Below are 25,430 nucleotides of genomic sequence, written 5' to 3'. Positions count from 1 at the left end.
AAAATCTAAAATTCCAAATTTTTGTAGATAGGAGCTTGAAACCTCTACAGTAGGGTTCTCTGATACGCAGAATATGATGTTGTGACTTTCATTAAGGTTTTATAATTTTTAGGGGGTCTTTCCTCCTTTTTTCGAACATCAGCCAAATTTTCTCAGGCACGTAACTTTTGATAGGTAAAATTAAACTTGATCAAACTTATCTATTTAAAATCAACATTAAAATTTGATTCATTTGATGTATCTATTTGTATCAAAATACTGTTTCTAGAGTTTCGGTTACCATTGAGCCGAGTCCCAATAACCAATACTATATGTTAACATTGGGTAAAGTTCATAACTTTCAGCCCTCCCCCTGGGGGCTTTGAGGGATTAAGTCGTCCTAAAAGACATAGTTATAATATTTTCGACCATGCTGAATAAAATGGCTATCTTAAAATTTTGATCAGGTGACGTTGGGAAAAAAATGAGCGTGGGAGGGGGCCAAGGTGCCCTCCAGTTTTTTTGGTCACTTAAAAAGGGCACTAGAACTTTTAATTTCCGTTCCAATGATCCCTCCCAAGATATTCTAGGACCACTGGGTCAATACAATCATCCCTGGGGAAAAGAAAAAAAACAAAAACAAAAAAACAAATAAACACGCATCCGTGATCTTTCTTCTGGCAAAAAATGGAAAATTCCACATTTTTGTAGATAGGAGCTTGAAACCTCTACAGTAGGGTTCTCTGATACGCTGAATATGATGGTTTGGTATCAAATTGGTATCAAATTCCGTTTTTAGAGTTTCGGTTACCATTGAGCCGGGTCGCTCCTTACTTACAGTTCGTTACCACGAACTGTTTGATCAAAGGCATTCAATATTAAGATCCATTTTTGTCAAATAATTGCTAGGCAATACATGTAATAGATTTAAACCTGAGAACAGTGTGGATATTCTTGACTTGCGTTCAGGATTAGCTAATATAATCAATAAAATAACTCATTATGGTAACTCGGCCTTGTTAAATTTCCCAAGTTTGAACGTTTGCGATTTAACGCCTGAAAAAACGTACAAATAGTTCAGAAAAATACAAAGCCTGCTGAAACCAACGGTGGTAGCGAAAGCTATAGTATATACCGCTTCCCAACGAATATTTTAGAACCAGTTGTCCACCCAGTGGTACATAAGTGGCCAGGAAGGTAATTCATCTATATTAAATTTTTTTAGTTTTATCTTCTGTGGGTTAAACCCTTTTAAATATATGAATTACATTAAATTGTTTATGAACCAATTGGTTTGGTGTTTTCAACTCACAGCTTTTGGTTAAGACTATTTCCAAAGTTCCAAACTGTATTTGTATAAAGTAAGAGATTAGTGTCAAAGAATATAAGTTTTTACGTACGTAATATGATAATAGTTCCAAAATTTTCCTCAAAATAGCTCTTAAATTGTCAGTTTTATTTCACACGGCTAAATTCCAGGAATCGCACATCCCTGATTAGAAACATTCTGAAAAATTTATTGGTAGGCAAAATAATAAGTTAAACAGGAAAATACTGTGATTTTCTATTTTTGTTTAAAGATGGGCGGGATAATATAAAATATAATATATTTTATTAAATTTCCCGAGGCTAAGCTACAATAATCTGCATTTCGTCAGCTATACTGGAGTTTTGATTCTCTGTTTCAATTATGTATGAAACTCAACCTTCAGTACCAAATTATAGTGTTTGCAGACCTTAGAGATTCTATAGAATTTGGAATAAGAAAGATGTGTGCTTAAGCGAATAATTCCTTTCAGTACGGATTTATGTTTTGACATGTCTTGAAAACTCGTCATATACAACTGGAAGGGATAATATTTTACAATTTTGAGATTTTCCTTTGGAAAGATATCTTACAATCTACAATGATAACATTTCTATTATTTTAGATTTTTCTGAAAACAAAATTCTTTTGATTAGACTGATAAACATACCTTAACCCTCTTTTTAAACTGAATATGCATAGTATGACAACAAAATATAATTATGTAAACAGGGGTTTTGAATAACATCATAAAAAGTAATAATTTTCATGGAAATATTACTCAAAATAATAGGAAGTAATAAAGAAACAAAAAAATCATAGTTCTGCCCCGCAATGGAATGATACCTTAATATAAACAAGTTTCTTATGGGTTTGTTTCAAAAGAGAATATATAGCGTAAAATGTTATTTGAAGGGAAAGGGGTCAAGATTTTTCAGAATATCGTCAAAGTTATTCATGTTTTTCTTCCTAAAATTTGAGTTATGCAGCATTAAATAATACATAAGAAAAATTCAAAAATTTCTAGAAATATTCAAAGAGATTCGAACACTCCAAACCTCTCCAAATACTTTACTTTCTTTTCCTGTCTCTAAAGACTATACGGTCTCGAAAGAAAGATCCGACTACGAAACTGCACCTTGTGCTAAAAAAAAACAGCCACAGAGATAAACCTCACCACACCTCAACCAAACCTCAACCACAGAGATAAACTAAACGCTGATGAAGAAAGGAAGTTTTTATCGGTTTAGCTATTGCCAAACCCTGAAAGATACTGTGTTTTAATTCTCACCTTCTTTTTCAGAGAAAATGGTCAAGAGCTCATGTACCATGGAGGTTGCAAAAAACATTCTAACAAAGACAAAATTATCAGAAGAGAGTGTGCGTTCGATGTTGTGGATCTTCCTTTTGGCGAATCTCTCTACTCTACTCAGGTACAAGTTCGTTATTTAAGGTGGTAAAGCCATCTACTCCACCTCCTTCCAAAAATAGCGAAAGGATTATCAACAATTTTAATCCCTTGGGAAATAGCTGGGAACGTATTGAGGAAGGTCAGGCACAAGATTTGCTTAAGTAAGAAATCAACGCATCGTCATCTGTAATAATACCCACATGTTGCCCCATCCCCAGCCCTGGAAAGGATTGCTTGGGGAAGACTAACAGTGCTGTCAGTTGTTTTTTTCTATGCTGGCAATCCTGCTTTGCAAGAGTGTTGAATCAAGTATGCACCACGAGATTTACTAAACATTTAGCAATACAAGTTATGTGTGGAACGCAACAAATGCGTAATTCTTTTTCTGTGATAGAATTTTTCTATTCTGAAACTGCTTTTTAGCTGATAAAATAGCGCCTTTCATTAAAGTTGAGTAGCAATCTTGGCCTGGGGGGTTTGCGACAAATAATGCATAAATCTTTTCAAGTTACGGTAGATAAAGAAATATGGAATGTAAATTTTATTTTAAGTATAAAATAGAAATTATTTTCTAAATGATTTTGGATTACCTTGTAAAAAGGCTTTAGCTTCTAATTGAATTTTGAGGCTTTTGAATTTTCAATTATCCAAACAGGTACACATACGCAATACAATGACTCCTCCATAGCCTTTGTTATTGTTAAAAACTTTTGTTTTTGAGACATCACTTTATTTTTCCTTGACCTGGGGAAAGCTATTTCCCGGATACATTTCAGCAAAGTAATATCATTTTGAAAAAAGAAATATTTGTGGCAAATCTCAGCTTCGCAGAGATCTGTGTTACAGAAACGTCATGAAACTTTCTCATTCTTTGCCTTCGAAAATGACAAAATGTTGCTGTTTTATCATCAGATATATTTAATCTTGTAGTTTCTAGTCCTGCATTGAAGTCGAATTTCTTAATAAATGTTCCACGAAGGGTGTTCTTGGAAGCTTATATACAACAGACTTGGTAAATACTAAGGTTCGCAAAGATATTATTATGTAGCCTACGTATTATTTTGCTTGGATTTGCCAAGGACATTGGGGAAAACCTAAGAAACCCTTGACACAATTTTGCCCTAAACACAACAGCTCATACAAGCGTCTCAAAGAACAAAGACGCTATTGATGTCTCCGAATCCCTTTAATTGGATTAATTCACTAACCTGAGTATAAGGAGGGGACAACTAGTGAAAAGTACTTTCTTTGAAATTACTATTAACGGATTAATATCACTTTGTACCATGAGATAAACATAGTGTTTCTGCAAAGCTAAAACTATTTTTGTAGCGTTTCCCCCCGTCAACTAACACAAATTCAGGGTTGGATGAAAGGACAATGCAACGCAGAAAGTACCTACTGAAAATTGAAAAATTGGAAAATACGAGCTATCTTACTACTACGAGAACGATATTTTTGTTAAAAAGAAAAGTTTTAAGTTCAATTTCTTGTTTTTTGCTTAAATTTGAGGACAAAGTATAACGCATTTCTTAAAATGATTTTTAAACTAAGTTTCATCGTCAAATTTCGTCGTAGAACAAAGATTCTGAACGTTTATACTGAATTTCTTGCAATATAGTCTGATGATCAAACATTTTGATAGTTTTTTTTTCTTTTTTTTTAGAAACAACCTGTAACTCCATCATCATATTCAGTAGTTCAATCTAGTCATAAAGTTTCTTTGTAAGTATCATTTAGGAGTCTCGAGTTGGGACATCATTAATTATAAATTTCTGTTTTAGATTACACTACTTAATCATGATTGTTTTAAACCGGATGAAGGCAGATTTGGTGCGTTTAAAACCACCAGTGGAGATAAAAATTTCATTTTTATTTTTAAAGAAATATTTCTTTTTATCTTCCTAGCTAAGTTTCAAGAACATAAAAAAGCTTTTGGCCATTCATTAAAGATAATTTTCACAGCCCACCTCAATTTTAAGGCATCGAAAATATAGTATATATTTATTCTTTGTTTATCTATTTCATCATATAGTTTTCCGTATAAGACAGTTCGTGGCAAGGAAATGTGAGAAAGGAGCAACTTGGTCCAATAGTAACCGAAACTCTTAACAAAGGAATTCCGATAACACTTGAAACATCAAAGGAATTAGCTAATTATGGTGATTCCAACTTTGTAAATTTCACTAAGTTTAATTTTATCCATCAAAGGCTACGATCCTAAGGAAATTTGAGTGATTTTCAATATAGGAGTGAATCACAGCCGAAAAGCCAAACAATCTTAATGAAAATCACACCATTACATTCAGCATACCAAAGAATCCTACATAGGAGTGAATAACAACCGAAAAGCCAAAAATTTTTAATGAAAATCACACCATCACATTCAGCATACCAGAGAATCCTACTGTAGAGGTTCCGACCTCCTGTCTACAAATTTGTGGAATTTGTATTTTTTGTCAGAAGAAAGATCACGGATACGTGTTAATTTGTTTTTTGTTGTTATTCCTTTTCTTTTTCCAGGGGTGACTATATTGAACTAATGGTCCTATAAAATTGAGATAGGGCTGATCCAAACAGAAATTAGGTTTTTTGCGACATTTTTTAAGTAACCAAAAAGATTGGAGGGCAATTAGCCCACCTCCCACGATTCTTTTTCCCCCAAAGATATCCAATCAAAGTTTTTAGATAGTAATTTGGTTCTCTATAGTTGAAAGGTCCAAGAACTATACCTCTAGGGATGATATGACCCCCCCCTCCAGCTTCTGGTGAAACCGCTGTATTTTATACAATTTGTCCATTGTTCAAACGTAGTGTTTGTTCTTGGGAAATATACTCAAATTTTTCAGGGGAGAATTTTATATGGGGAGGAGGGTTTTCCACAAGGAGGAATTTCTCTACGGAGAAAATTTTCTGTAAGAAATTGTTCAAGGGAAATTTTTGCACTGAGGAAGTGGATTTCCTAGCATGATTTGAGTATTGATCAGAAGCTAAATGATAAAAGTCTTTTTTTTAACTGATAGTAAGGAGGAATATTAAAACTTGAATTGACCAAAATTCCGTATATAAGGGGGCTGTCCTTTGCTCATCCCTAGCTCTTTACGCTAGAGTTTGATATTTTTAACAAAGTTTTTCGTAAAATTCGAACCAGTTTGCCTATACCAATCTATTTAGTCAAAGATCATGGCAAAAAGAAATATGATAGATAAAATGTATGTATACATATAACTGAAAAATAGCTATTTATAGATATGAAGCCCTCATCTTTGCCGTATGAAAAGGCGTTTGGAATGCTTTTTCCATACACTCTCTAGCTTTGATTTATCTCACTCGATTTTTAGTTCTAGAACATGTAGTTTGGTACGGAGTAACAGCAAAAGTATTACCAATAGGATTTGATTCTATAACTATCTTTAACATTTCACAACCATTCTGGACAGGTAAGACTACCAATCGCCTATCTCATTTGACATTTTGTTAGGAAGATAAATAAAAATACTACAGAAGTGCTGGAAAAAAAAAATATAATATCAGCAATTATTAAACATAGTTATTTAAATAAGAATAACCGACAAAGCATTTTTCACAGCTGAAAAAGTTTTGATGAATAGAAAGATAACTCTACGAGCCAAGAATACAATATAATAAAAAAAAACAAGTTTGTTAGCTGAAAGTAAGGAACGACATTAAAACTTAAAACGAACATAAATTATTCCGTATGTGTCAAGGACTGTCCCCTATTCAACGCCTCACTCTTTACGCTAAAGTTTGACTCTTTATCACAACTCTACTTTTTAAAACAATAAATACTTTAGCGTAAAGACCGAGACGTTGAGGAGGGGACAATCCCTTTCGTATACGGAATAGTTTGTGTTCGTTTTAAGTTTTAATGTCGTTCCTTTCTATCAGTTAAAAAACTTGTTTTTTTAATTTAATTTCTGAACTTTTTTTAACTAATGCAGGTTCGAATTTGGCTGATTTTGGCAGATTTATTCCAAGGATTGCCCCCTCCTCAATACCTTGCTCTTTACACTAAATCTGTTAGCACTTTCAAAAAAGCTTCCTATTCTAATTAAAAGGCCTCCGTGTTTCAGTTTTAGTAAGCAGTCAAAGCTAAGAGTAAAGAGTAAGGTATTGAGCAGGGGGCAGCCCTTGATATATGGAATAATTTCTGTTCGTTTTGAAACAATGCCGGTAAATCTGGCTCGCCCTCTGTAAAATTTAGCCCTCCCCTCACGGAAACCTCCTTCGTGGAAAGTTCATCCAACGTAAAGTGCATCCATCGTCAAACTCCCTCCAGACGGTTTCATCCTCGCTAAGAATCCACCCTCTCTGAAAAATTACTTGCGGACGATTCAGCCTGGAAAATTATCCTTGGCATTCTTTCGTTTGAATAAGATTTGAATCTCTAATTGGTTACTCGATCACTTCAGAAATGGCCCCTCCCGTGGAAATTGTTTCCCAGAAAACCAAAGTCGCGGACAAAAAAAAACCCTCGATTATTCCCGTGGAACATATCCACATGAAAAGTTTGGCAAAAAGAATGTAACACAAATAAGATGAATTTCGTATAGTAATTCTGTCAAATCACCCAGTGTAACATATCTCCTGGAATATTCACCCTCTCCCTAAATTTTTTCCCCAAGGAAGATTCTCCCTATAGAAATCCACCTCAAGCACAATTCTCCCCCCCCCACCCACCCCAAAAAAAATGTCTGTACACTTCCCAATAACAAATAATACAACATAAATAATGGGTGAATTTCATAACTTACAGGCCTCTCACCACGGACTGTGGGCGGTGATTTTACACCTAAAGACATAATTATTGATTTTTCAACTATACTGAACCAAATGGCTATCTCAAAATTTTGATCAGATAATTTTGGGGAAAAATGGAAGTGGGAGGGGGCCCATTTGCCATCCAATCTTTTTGGTCACTTAAAAGGGCACTAAAACTTTTAATTTACGTTTGAATGATCCCTCTCCCGATATTCTAGGACCACTGGGTCAATACGATCACCCCTGGGAAAAAAAAACAAACAAACAAACAAATAAACCTGCATCCGTGATTTGTCTTCTGGCAAAAGATACAAAATTCCACATTTTTGCAGATAGAAGCTTGAAACCTCTATAGTAGGATTCTCTGTTACGCTGAATCTGATGGTGTGATTTTCATTAAGAAATTATGACTTGTAATGGGTGTTTCCCCTTTTATCCAAAATAAGAATAATTTTCTCAGGCTCGTAACCTTTGATAGATAAGACTAATCTTATTGAAACTTTTATATTTGAAATCAACATAAAAATCAGATCCTTTTGATATATTTAATAGTATCAAACTTCTGTTTTTTAGAGTTTTGGTTAATATTGAGCCATGTCGCTCCTTACTTACAGTTCGTTACCACGAATTGTTTGATGTTGGAAGCTAAAGTGAGGACAATGGTCAAATATGGTTCAAAAGCGTGGGCGCTCTGAAAAACCGAGGACGATTGTTTTGGGTACCTGACTGACTTATCGTGTCAAAAAGTAAGCTGTGCGAAAAATTTGGTTCAATCCCACTTGTTGGGCTATAAGGAGAAATAGGTTGAGATGGCTAGGGCACGTTCTGCGGATGCATGATGACAGATTGCCAAAGATTGTTTTTGTCGGCCAACCATCAATGGTAAAATGAAAAGCAGGTTGTCCCTAAATGGGGTGGGAGGATGTCGTAAAGAAAGATTTAAGGGAAATGGGAACTTCCTCAGAGGGTGTAGAGAGGGAGGTTTTCAATAGATTGGGATGGAGGAAGAACATGCGTAGCTGTGTTGGCCTCAGGTGGCTAGGTGCTGCAGTGAGTTGTTATTAGTAGCAGTAGTAGTAGTTGTAGTAGTAGTAGAGAAAGTATTTTTATTTTTTAAGATATAATTATTATCCTCAATGGTATTTGTTTGCATTAAATACAGATTGAGTTCTTTCATTTTACATATTTTTTCAGAATACCTTCTACAACAACATAAAAAAGGCAGAGCATTAAAGTAAAGGAAAAAACACAACTTGCATGACCAAAACAATACAAACACGTTAGAACAAAAGAAAATCATTTTTTTTATAATTCAATAATACTGGACCAGGTTTTATCAAATGTGAACTAGGGGTGACAAGAGCCATGCAAAGATCCACATAAACCGCGGGTAAGATTTCTTAAATTATTTTTTTTTTATTAACAAATGGGTCACAAAAAACAACAACATAGAAATCTCCATATAATACTAACAAAACAAAACTGCATATAATACTAACAATATCAAAACAGGAGAGGAGGTCCCGACGCATATTAGCGTGTTTGGGATGACCCCAAAAAATGGACACTTCAACTACTTATACGCTAATATACTTCCTCGGGGGAATAAAACTCTCTGACTCCTCCTCCCCTACCCCACCCCTACTAAACAATTTATCAACATTCTAAAGATAATAAATTTTTTTATAGCACGAGTACCACGGGTATAGTGAAAAAAAAAATGTTTTGATGCACATCCATTGTGGTCTGTGAAGTCAATATTTTGCAAAACGAATAAAGGTGGAAAGTATTTTCGCTTTTTCATTTTTTGCAAAATATTTTCGAATAGGAATTATTATTTAATTTACACCTTTGATTTTACTTCAACATGCAGTTGAAAAAAAAACTAGTTTTGCTATATCTATTTTCTTTTATATTTTATATTTTTTTTTCTTTTACATTCCATTTACTTGTCAAAGCCATGTTCAACTGAATTTTGTTGTTTAGACTGGAAAAAAAACTTACCATAAAAACATGCTGCATTTGCTGTGAAAATCCAGGTGGTGGGGTTGAATCAATAGGGCGCGAGAAGCCCAAAGAAGGGGGTATTGTAGGTCTACCAAAAGGTCTTCTTCCTGGGCTAACTATTCTATCTGGTGGGGTCATAGGGGTAACCATTGAAGTTTCTGTTCCAGGCTGAGCTCCCATGGATGGACGAGGTGTAGTTCCAAATGTAAACGAGGGTGGGAATTGCGGCTGAAATACATAGAGCTTAAGAAACTAGCTGAATCTATTCGAACAAATTGAATTTTAAAACAGCTGCTTCACTTGGAGGAAGGGACAGGGGGAAGGAAAAATTGCCCCTAAGATTTAGTGACCCACCCCCTATATTTTAAAAAGATATTTTTTTTGGTATTTTCATTGAAGATGATATTTGTTGATAATTTAATTGAAAAATTGAAAAAAAGAACAAAATTGACCCCCTAAATTTTGAAACATGCATTTTGACACCCCCCCCCCCCTAATTTTTGCAAATTGATACCACTGTTTGAAAATTGTAAATCAATATTAACCAGGAATAGATATTATTTAAAGAAAGGCTGGTTAGGTTGTGTTTCAAACAGTTCGTGGTAACGAACTGTAAGTAAGGAGCGACCCGGCTCAATGGTAACCGAAACTCTAAAAACCGAATTTTGATACCAATAGATACATCAAAAGAATCAGATTTTAATTCTGATTTCAAATATATAAGTTTCATCAAGTTTAATCTCACTTATCAAAAGTTACGCGCCTGAGAAAATTTGGCTTATTTTCGAAAAAAGGGGGAAAGACCCCTTAAAAATTATAGAACCTTAACGAAAATCACACCATCATATTCAGCGTATCAGAGAACCCTACTCTAGAGGTTTCAAGCTCTTATCTACAAAAATGTGGAATTTTCCATTTTTTGCCAGAAGAAAGATCAGGGATGCGTTTTTTTGTTGGGGTTGTTTTTTTTTTTTTTTTTTTTTTTTTTTCCCAGGGGTAATTTTTTTGACCCAGTGGTCCTAAAATATTTTGGGAGGGCTCATTGGAACGGAAATTAAAAGTTATAGTGCCCTTTTTAAGTGACCAAAAAAATGGAGGGCAACTAGGCCCCCTCCCATGCTCATTTTTTTCCCAAGGTCATCCGATCAAAATTTTGAGATAGCCATTTTGTTCAACATGGTGAAACATATTGTAACTATGTCTTTTAGTATCACTTATTCCCTCGAAGCCCCCAGGAGGAGGGCTGAAAGTTATGAACTTTACCCAATGTTAACATATAGTATTGGCTCAATGGTAACCGAAACTCTAGAAAACGGGATTTTGATACAAACAGATACATCAAAATAATTAGATTTTAATGCTGATTTCAAATATATAAGTTTCATCAAGTTTAATCCTAACCATCAAAAGTTACGCGCCTGAGAAAATATGGCTGATTTTCGAAAAAAGGGGGAAAGACCCCCTAAAAGTTATAAAACCTTAATGAAAATCACACCATCATATTACGCGTAGCAGAGAACCCTATTGTAGAGGTTTCAATCTCCTATCTACAAAAATGTGGAATTTTACATTTTTTGCCAGAAGAAAGATCACGGATGCGGGTTTATTTGTTTTTTTTTCCCAGGGGTGATCGTATCGACCCAGTGGTCCTAGAATATCGTGGGAGGGCTCATTGGAATGGATATTAAAAGTTCTAGTGCCCTTTTTAAGTGACCAAAATAAATAGGGGGCAACTAGGCCTCCTCCCACGCTCATTTTTTTCCCAAAGTCACCTGATCAAAATTTTGACATAACCATTTTTTTCAGCATGTTCGAAAATATTTCAAGTATGTCTTTTAGGATGACTTAATCCCTCGATGTTCCCGGGAGGAGGGCTGAAAGTTATGAACTTTACCCAATGTTAACAAATAGTATTGGTTATTGGGAAGCATACAGTACAGACGTTTTCATGGGAGATTTTTCCTGGTAGTGGGGGGAGGGGGGTCAGAGGGCATGTAGAAGGATATTTCCATGAAGGAATTTTTCATGGGGGCCGGGGCATTGCTACGAAGGGGACGCCGGACTTCCCAGCATTATTTAAAAAAAGATCAGAAATTAAATATAAAAAAAAACAAGTTTTTCAACTGCAACAGCAGCACCATCAAAGCTTTAAACGAACAGAAAATATTACATACATGATTGGGTTCACCCCCTAGTCAATACCTCACTCTTTAAGCCAGAGATTTTTTATTACTTTCATAAGAGCTATTTATTCTAATTAACGGCCTTTGTGATTAAGCAGTAATTTTTAAAGAATTGGAACAAAATCCAAACTTTCGCTTAAAGAGCGAGGTATTGACTAGGGGCGAACCCTCTAATATACGTATTAAAAATATATGAATACAGAAGTTCGTTACGTTATTTAATTCGTAAGTTACGTATATTTATTACTAATAAAAACGTCCCTAAATAAAATTAAACAAGTTTCGAGAAAGCCATTAAACCAAATAAAATTAATTTAATATGAAAATTTTGTTTTAATTATTCATGTACGGTGAGCCAAGATCAAAACCTGCATTTATTCAAAAACGTTCAAAAATTAAATAAAAAAAACAAGTTTTTTTTAACTGAAAGTAAGCAGCGACATTAATCTTAAAACGAACAGAAATTATTCCGTATATGAAAGGGGTTATGAAGGGGTCCTCAACGCCTTGCTCTTTACGCTAAAGTTTGACTTTCTCACAACTCTATTTTTTTAAACAATAAAAAACATTAGCGTAAAGAGCGAGGCGTTGAGGAGGGGACAGCCCCTTTCATATACGGAATAATTTCTGTTCGTTTTAAGTTTTAATGTCGGTCCTTACTTTCAGTTAAAAAAACTTGTTTTTTTATTTAATTCAGTAAGGATTTTCTTCTCATGTCAACGCAGCCAGTGAACAACCATGATGCGTACTCAAAACTTGAACTGCGACAATTTCAATAGATCCCTGACGCAAAGTTCTTAAACCACTTGGCACAAAAACACGTCTATGTGCATTCCAAATAAGGCAATAAAATGTCAATGACTAATAACATGACTAACATGTTCGTATGACTATCCAGAAAATAGCTTAAAACAATTGTCTATTGAGTATCTTCGACCAATTGACCAATTTTATCAACTTTCCTGCTTCATTTTGATCAGAAAATTCCTTCATCACTTATATATTCACGTCACACTCTGCATCACTCACAATTTATATCGCAGCTTCTATTTAAAAAAAAAAAAAAAGAATTCACCCTTTTCAGTATTTCAGTGTCAACAAGTACTCATTTCCTCTTTGAGACCTTCCGAAAAACGTGGAAACCACGAGAAAAAAAGGAATTTCGCATTTTGATTTTTTTTTTTAGTTACGTCCATGTACTGAAATTGACTTAAAAGAAGCAAATCTAAAATATTGCGTTTATTTTCAAAATTTCAAAGAGACTATTGAAGTTACTTATAATTATATTGGTTCGATCCCCCATAAAAAAAACTTTAAATCTTATATAAATTCTTAAATTCAATAAATTCCAGAAATAGGGCCAGAAAATCTATATTATATCAAATCAATTAGCTATATTAACCTGTAACCTAAGTTAAATTAAATATATTTATCTACAAGTTAAGTTCTAAATCATGAAAATTCTTTAAATTCAATATTCTTAAAATCATTGTAAAATTAGTTTAACTTCTGAAACTTCTATTATCATATATTTGGAGAAATTAAAAAGGATAAATTATTTCATAAGGCTGATTACTATTAAACTAATTGATATTAAATTAATTACTAATAGAGTCAATTACGCTAACAAAGTACATTACTCCCTCATGAGAAGTATCTAGTCAGATCAGTAAGATCTTAGAAAATTGCTCCAAAAAATTCCTTGCCAACTGGCCAGTCCCGAAGGAGAATCTTCCATAAGATAGCTTTAGTTGAGGGTAATGCACCGTCTTGAGAAGAAATTATTGTATAAGCTATCCGCTCTGCGTGACTAGAATCTAAATGTCAATTTATTCCCCGATATAACGCAATTGCCTAACGCAATCTTTTAAAAGTTTTTCATTCATTCACAAGGGCAAACAATTATCAAAGCTCTCTCATTTGATTAATTTTTCAAGTCTTCCGAAAAGAAGTTTTTCAAAGAAAGATAAAGAGCAATACGGAAACCTAAGATGAGCCAAAATTGAATCACATAATAATTCAAACCTAAAAACTAGCGGAAATTACTATCAATGTGTAAATAAGAGCCAAGTTGAATTGAAAATAAAACAAATAATCAGATCAAACAATTTTTTAACACATAATGCTATAGATAAATAGATAAAACCTAAAACAAAAATGAAATTAAAATGGATAATCAATTCAAACTTAAAATAAACAAAAAATTCCACAAATAGGGGGTACAGCTACCACCCCCTAAATTTTTTAAAGACCTTAGCAGGATTTACACTTTAGGGTGAAATTTTATTTCAAGCAATGGGATTTATTTCTGAGATTTTGTTTCTATTTGATTTTATTCAAATAGAGATTTTATTTCTATTTTTCATAAAATTATCAACAAGACAACAATAATACAAGATATAATCAAGGTTCACAAATAGCAATGCTGCTACCCCCTCCCTCCCAAACGTTCTAGCAGCTGGAGTATCACTTGAGTTTTACTGTAAATAAAGTGTATTCAACACTGTCGCTTTTATTCGTCAAGACATCGATAAAAAAAAGAAACATTGATTCATTCCTGAGATTTTTCAGATACGCCCTTTTAATAACTTGAATTTGCATAGTGTCCCTAATTTAATTCAAAACTCCTCTTAACATTCCCTGAAAGTTTCAGCTTAATACCCTCAGCCATTCCTGAGATATTGTCCAAGCTTCTTTTTCCATTATAAACCACTTTTTAAACAATGCCAATTTACATTATGTATGGCTCTTTCACCAGGGCCTCTGGGGGTCATATCATCACTGAAGGCATATTTACTGGACTTTTTGACTGTTGCAAACAAAATGGCTATCTAAAAAAATTAGTCCAGGGTCATTCGAGGTTTAGGGGGGTTAGTTGAGAAAGAAGGGCAAGAAATGTGTGCCTAGTGGCCTCTGATAGCTTTTGACTCTTAAAAAGACCATTTGAACTTTTAATTCTCAATCGAATAAGCCTCCTCCAAAGTTTCTACAACCATTCCTTCCGTACGACGTGGTTCTGGGAAAAAAGTAAATAATACATTGATAGTAAGTAATACACAATATTTTTTTAATTTTTCGAATATATGATTAAACGAATTTAGATATCAGAAGCTAAATTTTTCACCATTTTTTGAAATTAGAAAAAGAGATATAAGGTACTTTTGTTTTAATTTAAAAGTTTCTGGGCACCATTAGAATCAAATGATATGCATGACAACGTGCGTCTGTCAAATAAATATGCCGATTTCAAGAGAGTGGGCTGTAAATCATAGTTTTGCTAAAAAAAACTGCAGGACACTTTGTCGAGTAGTCCGAGGCATATAATCCAAGATTATAATCATGCATGATGTATCACATTTGATGTCGCTTATTTTGTCAATTCTGGTATCACTAAGAAACAAATTTTGACAACACCGTTTCGTACAAACATTTCTGGAATCGGAAATGTCACTGATTTCTTTTGTTTTTATTTTTGCCTTAGCTTCTTAGATGTTGAATAATTTAAAAGCTTAGAAAATACAAGTTTATATAATTATTTCTGGACTTTATAGCATTTTTAAGCCTTGGTGGTTTTTTTTTCTGCCTTATTTTAGTAGATTATAAACTGTTGGAAAATAAATTCAAAATGGAGTGTAAAAAACTACCATTTCCAGCTGCAAAAGAGGTGCCATTTTTGGCTGCAGAAGAGTTAATGGTATTGTAAAAACTCCAGGTATTCTCTGAATATGTCTATGATTTTTTTTCTTCTCTCTTTTTTGCTTTAGTTTCAAGGATGTTGAATAGCTTAAAAGTGTAGTAAATAGAGGGTGATATTAATATTTCTAGAAATTATAGAATTTTTAGACCTTAATAGTTTCATTCTGCTTTAGTTTAGTAAATGATAAACTGTTAAAAAATAAATTCAAAATGGAGGGCAAAAACTACTAGTTTCAGCTGCAAAAGAGGTGCCATTTCTGGCTGCTGAAGATTTGATGGTATTGTAACATCTCCAGGTGTTCTCTGAAGATGTCTATAGTTATTTTTCCTTTTGTCTTTTTTGATTAAGTTTCAAGGATGTTGAATAGCTTAAAAGTATAGTAAAAAGAGAGTGATATCAATATTTCTAGAAACTATAGAATTTTTAAGCCTTAATAGATTTTTTCTGCTTTAGCTTAGTAGATGATAAACTGTTGGAAAATAAATTCAACTACCAAATTACTATTTCCAGCTGCAAAAGAGGTGCTATTTCTAGCTGCAGAAGAGTTGATGATATTTAACAACTCCAGGTATTCTCTGAAGATGTCTGTTTTTCTTTTCTGCTTTTGTTTCTTAGATTTTGAATAATTTAAAAGCATAGAAAATAGAGGGTGATATCAATATTTCTGAAGGTTATGACATTTCAAGCCTCAATGTTTTTTGCTTTGGTTTAGTAGATGATAATTGTTTGACAATAAATTAAAAATGGAGGGTGAAAAATTACCATTTCTGGTTGCGGAACAGGTGCCACAGTTGGTGGTATTGTAACAACTCCAGGTATGCCTATTGGACTCGGAGCTCCAACTGTTCCAACATCAACAGGAAGGTTAAATGACAATGAGTATGTAAAGTGTCCCATAACTTTGCCATCTTGACCTGAAGTTGTAAACGACTGAAGTCCAGGAATGGTTGGCAGGGCTGGACCCGGTAAACCAGAAGGTGGCTGCATAATAGGTTTTACCATTGGAAATGAGACGGGCATGAATGCAGCTGCAAAGAAAAACAAAATCAAAATTAACAGGATTATCCATCTTGTTAACTGCAGAAATTTGAAAGTAGATAGATAGATCAACTGCATAATTCCAAAAGGCATTATGAGAAGTTTTATGAGATAATTAGATTTTTAATCAATCCCCACAATGAAATACATCCCTATAAATAACTTCAGTGCATTATCTCCTATCTCATTTAGGTCCAAAGATTGAAGTATTTCTTTTTCAAAATTACTTTTTATCCTCGTTCCTGTATGATGATTAAATAAAAAAAAACAAGTTTTTTACACTGAAAGTAAGGAGCGATATTAAAACTTAAAACGAACAGAAGTTATTCCGTATATGAAAGGGGCTGTCCCCTCCTCAACGCCCCGCTCTTTACGCTAAAGTTTTTTATTGTTTTAAAAATTAGAGTTGTGACAAAGAGTCAAACTTTAGCGTAGGATCTTGAGGAGGGGACAGACCCTTTCATATATGGAAAAATTTCTGTTCGTCTTAAGTTTTAATGTCGCTCCTTACTTTCAGTTTAAAAAACTTGTTTTTTTTATTTAATTTCTGATCGTTTTTTAGTTAATGCAGCTTTTATTTGCATAAAAATTTTACTTTTCTTTTGCTAAATGGATATCTTTACAAATTAACTTACGTAACTAACTTCTATATTCGTATATTTTTCTTCTGGCAAAAAATACAAAGTTGCAGATTTTTGCAGAAATGAGCCTGAAATCTATGCAATAGGGTTTTCTGATACGCTGAATCTGACGGTGTGATTTTCATTCAAATTCTTTCACTTGTATGGGATGTTTCCCCCCTCTTTAAAAATTCGAGTAAATTTTCTCAGGCTCGTAGCCTTTGATGAGTAACACTAAACTTAACAAAATTTATATATTTAGGATCAGCATTATAAACATATTCTTTTGATACATTTATTGACATCAAAATTCCGTTTTTAAAAGTTTCGATTACTATTGAGCCGTATCGCTTGTTTTTTTATTGTTTTTTTTATTACGTATATATTATTACGTATATGAAGGGGTTCTCCCCTTAGTCAATACCACGCTCTTTACGTTAAAAATTAAAAAAAAATTTTAATTCACAAACCCCTGAATCAAAAAGACCGTTTAATTATAATAGATAGCTCTTTTGAAAGCACGAAAAAAAACTGTAGCGTAAAGAGCGAGGTATTGACTTGGGGGAGACCCCCTCATATACGTTATAATTTCTGTTTGTTTTAAGTTCTAATGTTCCTTCTTACATTTCAGTTGAAAAAACTTGCTTTTTTTTATTTAATTTCTGATCTTTTTTAAATAATGCTTGGAAATCCGGCGCCCCCTTCATAGAAATGTCCCTTACGCCAAAGAAACATCCTCCACGGAAAGATTCTCCAGAGTAACCCCCTCCTCCAGCCCCCCCTCCAGAAAATATCCTTCCTGAAAATGTTTGTATACTTCCCAATAACCAATAAATAATGCTGGCAAGTCTGGTAGCCCCTTCATGGCAATATTCCTTCCCCCATTAAAACTACCTTCATGAACAGATCCTCCAACATAACCCCCGACCCACCCAACCCAACCCCAAACCCCCAAAAAAACCCCAGAAAAATTCTGTATACATCCCAATAACCAATACTATATGTTAACATTGGGTAAAGTTCATAACTTTCAGCCCTCCCTCTGGGAACTTCGGGAGATTAAGTCATCCTAAAAGACATATTTACCTTATTTTCGACCATGCTGAACAAAATGGCTATCTCAAAATTTTGATCGGGTGACTTTGAGAAAAAAATAAGCGTGGGAGGGGGCCTAGTTGCCCTCCATTTTTTAAGTCACTTAAAAAGGGCACTAGAACTTTTAATTTCCGTTTGAATCAGCCCTCTTCCGATATTCTAGTACCACTGGGTCGATACGGTAACCCCTGGGGAAAAAAACACGCATCCGTGTTCTTTCTTCTGGCAATAAATGAAAAATTCCACGTTTTTTATATAGGAGCTTGAAACCTCTACAGTAGGGGTCTCTGATACGCGGAATATGATAGTTTGATTTTCATTATAGTTCTATCACTTTTTAGATTTCTTTCTCCTTATTTCCGTAAATCTGCCAAATTTTTTTAGGCGCGGAACTTTTAATGTGTATGACTAAAATTGATGACACTTATATATCTGAAATCAGCATTGAAATCTAATTCTGTTGGTACATCTATTGGTATCAAAAACCCGTTTTCTAGAGTTTCGGTTACCATTGAGCCAGGTCGCTCCTTACTTACAGTTCGTTACCACGAACTGTTTGATAATGGTTATATATTTATTTAAGAACAACAATCTACATACCAAAGCCAGTATGATTCGCCCAAAACCTAAGGGTTGACATGGGGTGGATCAGTTAAAAAACACATACATGTAACATCATTTAAATTAACTGTAATAAGAAAGAAAGCAAAAAAAAGAAAAGAAAAAACAAACAACAATACAACGGGGACAGTAAAAAAAAAGAAATAATGACACTACGGGGCAGCAAATACATCGCACCATTTCCATACTATGGGGCCACGCTCACCAGCCAACAGGCAATTAAAACTTAATTTAATTTGAGTCAATTAGATGCAGCAATAGTTGAGCTTTCGAATTTCAAACAGTTCGTGGTAACGAACTGTAAATAAGGAGCTACCCGGCTCAATAGTAACCAAAACTTTGAAAAAGGATTTTGGTACCAATATATATATAAAAAAGGATTTTGGTACCAATATATATAAAAAAGAATTTTGGTACCAATATATATAAAAAAGAATTTTGGTACCAATATATATAAAAAAGAATTTTGGTACCAATATATATAAAAAAGAATTTTGGTACCAATATATATAAAAAAGAATTTTGGTACCAATATATATAAAAAAGAATTTTGGTACCAATATATATAAATAGAATTTATATATATATATATATATATATATATATATATATATATATATATATATATATATATATATATATATATATATATATATATATAAATATATATATATAAATATATAAATATATACATAAAAAAAAAAAAAAAAAAATATATATATATATATATATATATATATATATATATATATATATATATATATATATATATATATATATATATATATATATATATATATATATATATATATATATATATATATATATATATATATATATATATATATATATATATATATATATATATATATATATATATATATATATATATATATATATATATATATATATATATATATATATATATATATATATATATATATATATATATATATATATATATATATATATATATATATATATATATATATATTACTTCCCCGTGAAAATTTCCCTGGAAAATTTACCACCCACATAAAATTTTCCCCGTGGAAAATATGTCCTTGCAGAAAATCCCCCTCCACGCTAAGAAATCTGTATATTTCCCAACAACAAATACTATCTGTGAGCAATAGGCAAAATGCGCAACTGAGAGACCTTTACCCGGGGACTATGGGGGGTCGACTCATCTCCAAAGTGATATTTATTGGACCTTTCATGTATACTGAATCAAATGGTTATTTTTAAATTTTTATTTGATGTTATTGGGGGAAAAGGGGTGTAGGATGGAGGTGCTTCCCGTGTAATCTTCCTGGTCGCTTGAAAAGGACACTAGAAATTTTGATATCCGTTCAAATGAGTGTTCTCTCGGTTTTCTAAGACTATTGGTTCAATACAATCACCACTGGTAAGAAATAAATAAATAAACACACATACGAGATCTTTCTTCTGGCAAAAAATACAAAATTCTAGATTTTGTAGATATGAGCTTGAAAGCTCTACAGTAGAGTTCCCTGATATACTGAATCTGATGATGTGCTTTTGACTAAGATCACTTTACTTTTGGGGCGTGTTTCCTCCTTTTCAACATCAGGCAAATTTGCTCAGACTCGTAGTTTTATATGGGTAATATTAAAATTAACGAATTTTACATATTTGGAATCAGCATTGATAGCTACATACAACTTATACAAACAAAATGTTTTTTAATTTAGTTCAAGTTCTGCATCAGTATTCCTGAAAGTTCCATCTTGATATCCTTGCCGTTACTGAGATATCGCAGATACGTAGTTCGGACAACCTAGATGCACACACTGTCTTTTAATTTAGTTCAACAAGTCCCTCAATATCAATATTAGTTTCAACTTCATACTCTTAGTTGTCTCTGGGATGTTGTAAATTAACCCCTTTAACAACTTGGAAACACAAAGTGTCTTTTGATTTACTTTATTCCTATCCCCTGATTAGTTCATCATACCGTCCCCTTAGTGGTTTCTTTGATATTGCAGATATGTTCTGTTGACAAACTGGATGCAGATAGTATCTTTTGATTTGCTTGAACATGTCTCTGAACAGACCCTGAGAACATCAACTTGACACACTTAGCAGTTCCTGATATATTAAAGATAAGACCTTAGACAACATGAACAATCATTGTGTCTTTGGGTGAAGTGCAGTATTCCTCTGAACTTGCCCTAGAAGTTTCAACTCACTACCCTTAGGTGTTCCCGAGGTATTGCAGTCAAGCCCTGTTGACAACATAGATGCATATAATTTCTTTTAGTTTAGTGCAATATGCCCTGGAAGTTTCAACTTAGCATCCTTAGACGCTCAGGAGATTTTGCAGACTTGACATTTTGACAAACCGGATACAAATAGTGTCTTTGATTTAGTTCAACATCCCCTCAACATTCACTAGAAGTTTCAACTTATTAGGCCTAACCTTAGATTTTTCTGAGATATTGCAGATGTGCCCTTTTTGACAACCTGAATGTAAAAAATTTGTTACAGGTTTGTACGATGTTACAGGTTCATCCATTTTTTCCCGTAGAATGATTAGCATGCACTATTCTTTATCGATCCTAACGGTCGTTTCGGCAGCAGGCTATGTTTGAATAGAACAGTCGTCTGACCATCAACCAAGTATCTTACTATTGTAAGATCTGTTTTATGGCCCGAATCTGCCTTGATTACTACAAGATTATATATAGCAACAAATGACGTCTTATAAATGACGTTTTATAGCAACAAATGACGTCTTTGAGGCTTGGATCTTTGATTCGAAACTATACTTGTTGAAATCAATATGAAATTCTGACGCTACTTTTGCGCTTTAACTCCCAACAATATATGTGTACAGGAATTTTTTTTATTCGAGCGGGAGAGAAGCAAATTTAAAAAAAAGAAACTAAAAATGACCAAATCCAACAGTTCGTGGCAACGAACTGTAAGTAAGGAGCGACCTGGCTTAATAGTAACTGAAACTCTAAAAAACGGAATTTAGATTCCAATAGACATATCAAAAGAATCAGATTTTTATGAAGATTCCAAATATATAGGTTTCATCAAGTTTAATTTTACCCATCAAAAGTTACACACCTTAGAAAATTTGTCATATTTTCGAAAAAAGGGGGAAACACCTCTTAAAAGTCATAGAACCTTAATGAAAATCACACCATCGGATTAAGTTTATCAGAGAACTCTATTCTAGAAGTTTCAAGCTCCTATCTGCAAAAATGTGGAATTTTGTATTTTTTGTCAGAAGAAAGATCACGGATGAGTTTTCATTTGTTTTTGTTTTTATTTCCCCAGGGGTGATCGTACTGATCCATTAGTACTAGAATATCGTGAAAGAGCTCATTTGAACGAAAATTAAAAGTTCTAGTGCCCTTTTTAAGTGACCAAAAAAATTGGAGGGCAACTTGGCCCCCTCCGACGCTCATTTTTTTCCCGAAGTCACCCAATTAAAATTTGAGATAGCCATTTCGTTAGCATAGCCGAAAATCTAATAAGTTTTTCTTTGAGGATGATTTAAACCCCCACTGGTCCCAGGGGAAGGGCTGCAAGTTATGAACTTTGCCCATTGTTTATATATAGTACTGGTTATTGGGAAGTATACAGACGTTTTCAGGAAGGATTTTTTTTCAGGTGGAGGAGGGGTGGAGGAGGGGGTTACGCGGTATAATCTTTCCGTGGAGGATGTTTCCTTGGGGTAAGGGACATTTCTATGAAAGGGGCACCGGATTTCCCAGCAATATTTAAAAAAACGATCAGAAATTAAATTAACTTAATTACGGAATTACTGAAAGCAAGAAGCAACATTAAAACTTAAAACGAACAGAAATTATTACGTATATTAGGAGGTTCACCCCCAAGTCAATACCTTGCTCTTTACGCTACAGTTTTTCTAGTACTTTCAAAAGAGCTATCTATTCTAAGTAAACGGCTTTTGTGATTCAGGGGTTTGTGAATCAAATAAAATTCGAACTTAAGCGTCGTTACGTAAGTTAATTCGTAATTACGTCAGAAAAAAATTTCAAGAAAGCCATTTAACCAAAAAAAAAGTAAAATTAATATGCAAATTTTGTTTTAATTATTCATGTACGGTGAGCCAAAATAAAAGCTACATTAACTCAAAAACGTTCAGAAATTAAATTAAAAAAAGCAAGTTTTCTTTAACTGAATGTAAGGAGCGACATTAAAACTTAAAACGAACGGAAATTTTTACGTATATGAAAGGGGCTGTCCCCTCCTCCACGCCTCGCTGCTTGTGCTAAAGTTTTTTATTGTTTTAAGAAATAAAGTTTTGAGACAAATTCAAACTTTAGCGTAAACAGCGAGGCGTTGAGGAGGGGACAGCCCCTTTCATTTACAGAAAATTGCTGTTCGTTTTAAGTTTTAATGACACTCCTTACTTTCATTTAAAAAAATTCTTTGTTTTATTTAATCTTAATACAAATCTTAATACTTTCGATGGATGATTGGGTGCAAAGGGTCTCCTGCAGACCTGCCTGGCCCCATTTTCTCCCCTACCACTGCCTAAAATCTAAAAGACAGCCTTGGCGTTATGTTTTTTAATGCTTGAAATTATATGTCTCCTCATAATATGAATAATCCTATTTTCCTTATTTTACCGCTTATTAATATCTGCCGCTGGTAACAAGTCCCCAGTGTTATCATTTCTTCTCTACTTAATGGAAGAGTTTTCATAGCAAACTTTTATATTATGCAGATAAAAAGTTGGTTTAACATATATAAATAAATTTTAAATAAATAAATAAATAAATAATAAATAAATAAATAAATAAATTTTTTAACATAAATAAATAAATATATGAGTTTCTTTTCAAATGAAAGTAAACAGTGATACTAAAAGTTGAAATGAAGACAATTTATCAAATAGTTCGAGGTAACGAACTGTAAGTAATGACCAACTCGGCCAAATAGTATCCGAAATTCTATAATAGTATCCAAATTTTGATAACTAAAGATACATCAAAAGTATTGAATGTTTATGCTGATTCCAAATATATAAAATTCACTCATCAAATGCTATGAGCCTGAGAAACTCTACCTGATTTTTAACTGGTGGAAAAACACCCCCCAAAAGTCAAGGAATCTTATTGAAGATTGTATCATCAGATTTAGCATATCAGAGGACCCTACTGTAGAGTTTTCAAGCTCCCATCTTTAAAACGTGGAATTTCATGTTTTTTGCAAGAAGAAAGATCACGGATGCTTATTTGGTTTGCATCCGTGATTATTCACGGATGATCACGGTGTTTATTTGGTTGTTTCTTTTTCTTTGTTCTACAAAGGGGTGATCGTATCGAACCAATAGTCCTAGAAGATTGGAAAAGAGCTCATTTAAACTGAAATTAAAATGAGCCCCCCTCCCACGCCCTTTTTCCCCAAAGTTATCCGGTCAAAATTTTGAGATAGCCATTTTACTCAGTATTGTTGAAAGGTTCAGTAACTATGTCTTTGGGGATGACATGACCCCCCAGATTCCCGGAGGAAGGGCCGCAAGCTATGGAATTCGCCCACTGTTTACGCATAGTATGTGTTATTGGAAAGTAAACCGACATTTTTCAGGGGGGGGAGGTTCTGAGGTTGGATTTTCTACGGGAGAATTCCTATTGGGATGAAAGTTTCCGGGTGAACTTTCCAAAGAAACTTTTACGCGGTGGGAATTTGACGGACTTCATATACGAAATTCACCTTATTTGTCTTACTTTCTCGTTGGCGACCCCCTTTTGCATGTGGAGATGCTTAGAGGGTTATTGCCCGGAGAAACTTTCTGCTAAGCTGGATTTCTCTCGGATATTTTTCAATGGGGAGGGGGATTTGCCACAGGAGAAGTTTTCCATGGGAGAATTATCAATAGAGACAACTGTCCATGGGGAAATTTATGTCCGAAAAAATTTCCATTTGGAGGGGATCCCGGGAAATATTTCTAAACAGGAGGGACTCCGCCATGACCTGAAAACCGATCAGAAATTAAATAAAAAACGTCTTTTTTAATTGAAAGTATGCTAAGGAGTATTTTTATGCGGAATCGTAAGCAAGAAAATTAATGGGGAGGGGGGGGGAATTCGCAGCGAGGATGAAATTGCCGGGGGGGGGGTATCTTCCCGGTTGAAGGATTTAAAGTGAGAGAAACTATCTATTGAAGAATTTTCTATCGGAGGAGGGAATTTTCAACGAAGGGAGAGGGGTATTTCCTATGATTGTTTGAAAAACAATCAGAAATTAAATAAAAAAAATGGATTTTTTCAACTGAAAGTAAGGAGCACCATTAAAACTTAAAGCGAACAAAAGTTATTCCCTATATAAGGGGAGCTAACCCTCCTCAATACTCCGCTCTTTACGCTAAAGTTTGACCTCTTGTCCCAATTCCTTAAGAACAATTCCTGAAACAAAATTAAAATTAGTTAAAGTAGTAAAATTAAAAAGTTTAATTAACATCAGAACCTTTTTTTTTAAGTACTAAAAAACTTTAGCATGAAGGTAAAGGTATTGTGGAGGGGTCAGACCCCCTCCTCAATACCTGTTCTAGACCCCCAAATCTTATTGAAAATCGCACCATCAGATTCAGAGCATCCGAGGACCCTACTGTAGAGAAAAACAAAACAAGTTTGTTTCTACTGAAAGTAAGGAGCACCATTAAAACATTAAACATAAAACACAT

The 25,430-nt window shown here is 33.7% G+C and overlaps 1 protein-coding gene across 1 annotated transcript in view; it reads right to left on the bottom strand.

The window, feature by feature from the left end:
* The window catches only part of LOC148951578 (uncharacterized), a 103,445-nt gene that overhangs the window by 53,434 nt on the left and 24,581 nt on the right, over positions 1-25,430 (bottom strand). The window contains exons 3-4 of the mRNA XM_089090343.1: positions 16,128-16,393; positions 9,483-9,713 (exon numbers count right to left, since the gene is read on the bottom strand). Coding sequence (XP_088946469.1) covers positions 9,483-9,713; positions 16,128-16,393 — 497 coding nt within the window. The remainder of the gene's footprint in view (positions 1-9,482; positions 9,714-16,127; positions 16,394-25,430) is intronic.

This window comes from Artemia sp. Qi Xiang Cuo, chromosome 6, assembly GCF_049724085.1.
Source record: "Artemia sp. Qi Xiang Cuo chromosome 6, ASM4972408v1, whole genome shotgun sequence".
Classification (NCBI taxonomy): domain Eukaryota; kingdom Metazoa; phylum Arthropoda; class Branchiopoda; order Anostraca; family Artemiidae; genus Artemia; species Artemia sp. Qi Xiang Cuo.
Note: the sequence above shows the minus strand (reverse complement) of the source record. Positions and strands in the feature narration are given on the sequence as shown.